Here is a 6,457-nt window from a genome sequence, read left to right as displayed (position 1 = left end):
TATATTTAGGTAGCAGATTATGAATTAGCAAAACTATCTTTAGCTAGCAGATTATAAATTAGCAAACATATATTTAGGTAGCAGATTATGAGTTAGCAAAACTCTCTTTAGCGAGCAGATTTTGAGTTAGCCAACGTATTTTTAGTTAGCAGATTATAAATTAGCAAAACTCTCTTTAGCTGGCAGATTATGACTAAGCAAACTTCACTTTTTGGTTAGCTGTGCCCACCACTGTTACTTTGTATGTAAAAAGTGCTAAGATATTAAGTGTAGCTACAAAGTGCACACAACCAGTATGTCGTCTTTTGTGTGTTTTAAATTATCTAATTTTTTGTGCTATTTATTTTATTATCAGGCATTTTCAGCGTTTTTCTACATCCACGCCTTCCTGCAGCAGGTTACAGGGTTCACTGTTAGCACTCCACAGCAGCTGGAGGAAGCAGCCAAAACAGCCTGCGGCATGAAATTCACTCAGGTACGTTCATGTCACTCACAAGAATCAGTTCTGTTAGGTTAGAAATATGAGCCATGGCGTCACACGGTCATTGTTTAAATAGTGTTTGAAGCACATCAAGCCATTTTTTTGTTTGTTTGTTTCAGATTTTGCGTCGAGCTCCGGGGGAGGAGTCTCATTTGCGTGAATACTGCGCTTCCTCCGTGTTCCTCAAAACGCTTCTTTTAAGAGGATATGGCTTCGATGACGCYTCGTTCRCYCGCATTTCTTTCCAGAAGCAGGTGATTCGTCATCATTTCGGTAAAAAGAACTAAAATAATAAAGCTTGCGGGTAATTTACAGGTGGTCGTTTGTTTCTGCTCCTGCAGGCCGGAGAGGCCTCGGTGGGCTGGGCTCTGGGCTACATGCTGACTCTGAGTAACCTGCTGCCCGCGGAGAGCGCTGGGATCAGGAAGTCCCTGTCCACGGGAGCGTGGGGGACGCTCGTTTTCCTCTTTGTTGTGTTCCTCGTGGTCGTCCTGGCCTTCGTTTTCTTTAGAACTCGAGACTGGAAGAAAGGACGGGAAGAGAGCYCCATRTAGAAACCGGAACAATGCCCGGCGCTGCGAGAAAACTTTAYGGACAGCTTTTATTTAAAATTAAACCTGCGGCTGAAGATCTGATTTTGAGGATTGTTGCTACCCCGAAAAGATTAACTACTGACAGACATTTAGTTTCTTTATTATTGTTATAGATGTGTAGAATAACTCAGTTTATCTTTGACTGCGAGGCAACTAGAATGTTTTTCAATTAAAGTTGATTAAACCAAAACTCTCATGTTACAGTTACCAGCTGAAGGTAGTTTTTTTTTTGTCTGACAAAATCACATTAATTTTATGTTTGTGTTGTGTAATTTTGACGATATTGCACAGCCTTTTTTAGTACAGAAGGGGCTTTAATATCTATGATACAAACTTTAATATCTAACCACTGCTGTGATTTGATGCCTGGATTTGTTCTGACTTCAAACGAACATATTTGTGTTCAATATTTTGTCAGGACACTTTTCTTTACATAAGTTTGTCAGCATCTGAATTTTACGGATTAGCTTCAAATAAAAATTAGTTGAAGAAATTATGTACATTTACACATTTAAATGCAATCCTTTAGAGTTTTTTGCTATTCTGTTTATTTATTGGCATCCTAAATATCAAAATCTGGTTCACTTTTATTTATTTAGCTTTTMTACTTGAACTGCAACTACCAGAACGCCTGTTTTATGCAAAATAGAAGTATTTCCGGTAATATTCCTTTGCCTTCCCCCAGTGGGACGTGCCTGGAACACCTCACCAGGGAGGTGTCCAGGAGGCATCATCCTAACCAGTTGAACCACCTCAACTGACTCCTCTCGACGTGGAGGAGCAGCGACTCTACTCTGAGTCCCTKCTGGATGACRGAGCTTCTCAMCCTATCTCTAAGGGAGAGRCCAGKCACCCTGCGGAGGAAACTCATTTCGGCCGTTTGTGTCCTTGTATCTCGTTCTTTCAGTCACTACCCAAAGCTCGTGACCATAGATGAGGGTAGGAYCGTAGACCGYCCAGTAAACCGAGAGCTTCACCTTCTGGCTCAGCTCTCTCTTCACCACGACAGACCGGTACAACGCCCGCATCARTGCAGAAGCAGCACCAATCCACCTGTCGATCTCCRGCTCCGTTCTTCCCTCATTCGTGAACAAGACCCTGAGATTAAACTCCTCCACTTGGGGCAGGACCTCCTCCCTGACCTGGAGAAGGCACTCTACCATTTTCCGGCTCAAGACCATGGTCTCTGATCCTCATCCCGAACGCTTCACACTTGGCTGCTCCAAAAGGTGAGGTCTGACAAATGGTCCTCGTCTCCRGTCCCCAGAAGGGTGTCTGATAGTTGGAACACAACGACTGGTTCTCCATCTTGAGGTGAGATGGTAGAGAGACCGTAGAACCTGAAGTCTCGCAGTCCTTCAGCGACCTGCAGAGGCTTTTGGTGGTTTTTCTGTGGTTGCGGTGARCTCTGTGATCTTTTTATGTGATCTCTTGGCAGTCTCTCAAAGAACTCAACGTTTCTGCTGGAGACTGAAGCAACGCCACCAATCCATCGCTCCATCAACTCAGGAACAAGACGTCCAGGTACCTGAGCTCCATCTGAGACCCAAACCTGTACAAATGATTGTCGAAGGACTCATGAGATCTTGGAGAGGACCCAGGTCCACGATCATGGACTCATCTGGACTGCAGCTCAGATTAGTACCACAGTATGTTATCAAAGGTCTAGTTTGTGGTTCTCGTCCRGCACCTTGATTCACACCTGTTGTGCAACGTACGCACGTCTGTCAGAGGTTTTATGATGGCCAGCCGCTGAGCAAGCTGGGTGATTTTAAAGTCCGTCTGTTATCATGTAGAAATCGGTAAAAGCTCCTCAGGTTGATTCAGACTGGGATTGAGACGGAATAAGAATGTTAAATCTGAGGAGCTCCACTCTTCTGCTGCTGGCAGTGCAGTGGGGTAAGAGCAAAATACATTTAATGAAAGTAGTCTAGTAGTCTTTTGGTGTTTTTGCTAAAGAGGGACGTAATGTGCAGAAAAAAATTGGTGACAGTTTCTGTACCATCCTGTTTGTCGTAAACTATTTTCTACAAAGTGTTTTTGTTTGATCTGAAGCTTTCAGATGTTTGGCAGTAAAAGTATTTATTAGTATCTTTGCATTTAGGTCATTCAAATCAAGGATCACGGTGAATTTAATCTGGACAAGGAGGGTCCTCTCTCAGTACGTGGAATAATCCTGTGGTTTTTAGTTTGTTTAAATAAAATATTTTGAGTTCTCTAARCATTGATTTGACAGAGCCGAATATTTCTCTCTGGACTTTGAGCCGGTTGCTGTTAGTTGGGTCATAAATGATGTGCGCTGAGAGGAGAGTAAAAATCCTTTTACAGCAGTAAAAATGTTTTAACTGCTGCTCCCACCAAGTCAGAAACGCTTCAGATTAAGATGAGTCAGTTCAGAGATGGGTTCTCTTAAGATACCTGGTACTTGGAGTTAAGGTAGCTCCTTAATGTTAGGCTAACAGCTACTCAGAGTTAGCTACTCGACAAAGTAAAGCTAACTGCTATTCGGAGAAAAAGAAATTGCTAATAACTATTAAGATAATGCTTCAAATTAAGCTAACAGCTACACAGAGTAAATAAACCAAACAATTAATTGTTAACTATTCATCAAAGTGAAGCTAAATGCTATTCAAGGCTAAGCTAACAGTGTTTAAGTGTTAAGATAGCTATTTAAAGTATGGCCACTACCAGCTGTACTAACAGCCTCGCAGAGCCTAGCTAGCAGCTACTCAGAGTTAACTACTCGTCAAAGTGAAGCTAACAATTATTCTGTTCCAAGAAAAAAATAATTCAAACTTTCACATTTACTCAGAGTTAAAATAACAAAGTTAAGCTTACAGCTATACTAACAACAGTCAACCGAGTACTCGAAGTTAACTCATCAGAGTCAAGCTAACAGCTACTTTGAGTCAAGATAATAGCAACCCAGAATTAAGCTAACAGCTACTCTGAGTGAAGCTAACAGCTACTCTGAGTCAAGATAATAGCAACCCAGAGTTAAGCTAACAGCTACTCTGAGTGAAGCTAACAGCTACTCTGAGTCAAGATAATAGCAACCCAGAGTTAAGCTAACAACTACTCTGAGTGAAGCTCACAGCAACCCAGAATTAAGCTAACAGCTACTCTGAGTGAAGCTAACAGCTACTCTGAGTCAAGATAATAGCAACCCAGAGTTAAGCTAACAGCTACTCTGAGTGAAGCTAACAGCTACTCTGAGTCAAGATAATAGCAACCCAGAGTTAAGCTAACAACTACTCTGAGTGAAGCTCACAGCTACTTGGTGGAAAGTAAAAGAACTCAGTTAGCCACTGATCAAAGTTAAGCTATTAGCTTCTGAGAATAAATTATCTAATATTTATAAAGTTTTGAGTTTGAATTGCATCAGACAGTGGAAATTTGCTCTTAAATGAGTTTTGTTTTGAGTAGCTGGAGATACTGAAATTTTTTTCTCTGATTCTCTGAASTGAGCTGCTGTCTACTGCAGGTAGGATACTGATTTCTAACAAATACTCCAGATAAACCATGTACTTTTTCTGGATTTCTTGACCAACAAACGTCCATAATCAGCAGATTAAATTCTCTCGGTAGAACAAAGTGAACATGTTTAGTTGAAACAGAACAAATGGACCTGCATGTTTTTATTGTTATTACACAGCTTTTGTTTCTTGTGCTCTTCGCTGCGAGACTCCGGAGGGAAAATGTAACTTTGTGTGCGACTGTGACGACTGCAGAGACGAACAAGACTGTGGTAGGTTCTTTATATGACCTCAGTCACCATCTTCAAGGCATGCAGTTAAATTGTGTTTCTTTAAATTCCCTCAAGGCTACAGAGGGAAAACATTTGAGTGTGACTTTGAGGACGCAGGGATGTGTGGATGGACGGTGGAGTCTTCAGGCGACATGTACAAATGGGAGAGACGTCAGGGTGGGAACAAGTTGCACGACAGTGGGCCGACGTCTGATTACACCATCGGCACAGCTGCAGGTAGAAAACAAGGTTGTTTCTTTGTAAATAACGAGTAGTCTGCCTTTAAAATAAGCAGACAGGAGGAGAATTACACAACTTTTACAAAAAAATTACAAGAATTTTTAAAGATTTGTTATAAAAGCAGCTTGTAACCAGAAACAAGTTGGATTTTCTTAGTTTATATGACCAGAATTGTTTTATTACTGCGGTATTGTTGATTTGTAGACAACAGAATGATTTATTAAGAGATAACTTTTCTCTACTAGTCATATATTTCTTATTAACCTCATAATAGTTTTTGTTCCACGTGGGAAAAAATGATGTGGTTTCTGCCTTTAAACGTTTCCAGACGCTACGATTAGGGACTTTTATTTTGAAAACTAGGGTGTCAGACAACTTCCCCAAATTCTTACCTTTAGTTTGACGCCCTTACAAAGAATAGAAAATGTTGAAAGTCTTTTAAAGGAATTTCTGGGGCGACTAATTAAAGGTTAAACAACAATTAGGTTTTTAGTGAGAATATATAAAATAAGTAAATGTTTGTTGTTTTCAGGGAAACATTTTAAATGTTCAAGCTAGCTCCTTAAAGCTAGGCTACCAGTTCAGCTAACAGCTACTCAGAATTAACAGTTCATTAAAGTGAGACTAACAGCTACTTTGAGTCAGGATATAAGAGCAACTCAGAGTAAAGCTAGCAGTTACTCAGAGTTAAGATAATTCATCCAAGTTAAGCTAACAGCTTTTCTGAGTTAGGATAAAAGCTACTCAGAGTTATAATAGTTACATAAGATTAGGCTAACAGCTACTCAGAATTAACAACTCATCAAAGTAAGACAAACGGCTAGTCTGAGTCTGGATAACAGCAACTCCGAGTAAAGCTAACAGTTACACTAAGTTAGTTAGCTCCTTAAAGTTAGGCTAGCATCTACTCAGAGTTAAGCTAACAGATACTCAAAATTAAGGTACTTCCATAAAGTTATGTTAACAGCTACGCAGTTAACTAATAATCAAGAAAAAGCTAAGAGCTACTCTGGGTCAGGATAAAAGCAACTCAGAGTTAATGTAACTCCTTAAAATTGGGTTAACAGCTACTCAGAGTTAATACTTATCAAAGATAAGCTAACGGCTACTCAGAGTTAATACTAATCAAAGATAAGCTAGTCTAAATCAGAATAACTGATATTACTCAGAGTTAAGCTAACTTTCGGAGTCAATATCAAAATGTTAAAGGAAATACAAGTTTGTTTTTTTATTCAGATATTAAATGAAGATTTAAATGATAAAGTTTAAAGAAATGATTACTGTATCTGCAAGACTGCAGCTCTGTTAGAACACAAAACTAAACTTTTACTCAAAAAGAAAAAAATTGTGTAGGTCTTCTGGACGGGTTCTTCTCTAATGAAACGTTTCGTCTCT

General features: G+C 39.9%; 2 protein-coding genes across 2 annotated transcripts in view; both read left to right on the top strand.

The window, feature by feature from the left end:
* LOC106529423 (ectonucleoside triphosphate diphosphohydrolase 2) overlaps positions 1-1,420 on the top strand; it is a gene marked incomplete in the record, with an annotated part of 10,905 nt that extends 9,485 nt beyond the window's left edge. The window contains 3 exon segments of the mRNA XM_014024842.1: positions 356-475; positions 601-735; positions 823-1,420. Of these exon segments, the coding sequence (XP_013880296.1) occupies positions 356-475; positions 601-735; positions 823-1,035 (468 nt within the window).
* A 1,447-nt stretch (positions 1,421-2,867) lies between these two features.
* mamdc4 (MAM domain containing 4) overlaps positions 2,868-6,457 on the top strand; it is a gene marked incomplete in the record, with an annotated part of 22,119 nt that continues 18,529 nt past the window's right edge. The window contains 3 exon segments of the mRNA XM_014024834.1: positions 2,868-2,973; positions 4,730-4,822; positions 4,898-5,059. Coding sequence (XP_013880288.1) covers positions 2,925-2,973; positions 4,730-4,822; positions 4,898-5,059 — 304 coding nt within the window.

This window comes from Austrofundulus limnaeus, unplaced genomic scaffold (assembly GCF_001266775.1).
Source record: "Austrofundulus limnaeus strain Quisiro unplaced genomic scaffold, Austrofundulus_limnaeus-1.0 Scaffold441, whole genome shotgun sequence".
Taxonomy (NCBI): domain Eukaryota; kingdom Metazoa; phylum Chordata; class Actinopteri; order Cyprinodontiformes; family Rivulidae; genus Austrofundulus; species Austrofundulus limnaeus.
Note: the sequence above shows the minus strand (reverse complement) of the source record. Positions and strands in the feature narration are given on the sequence as shown.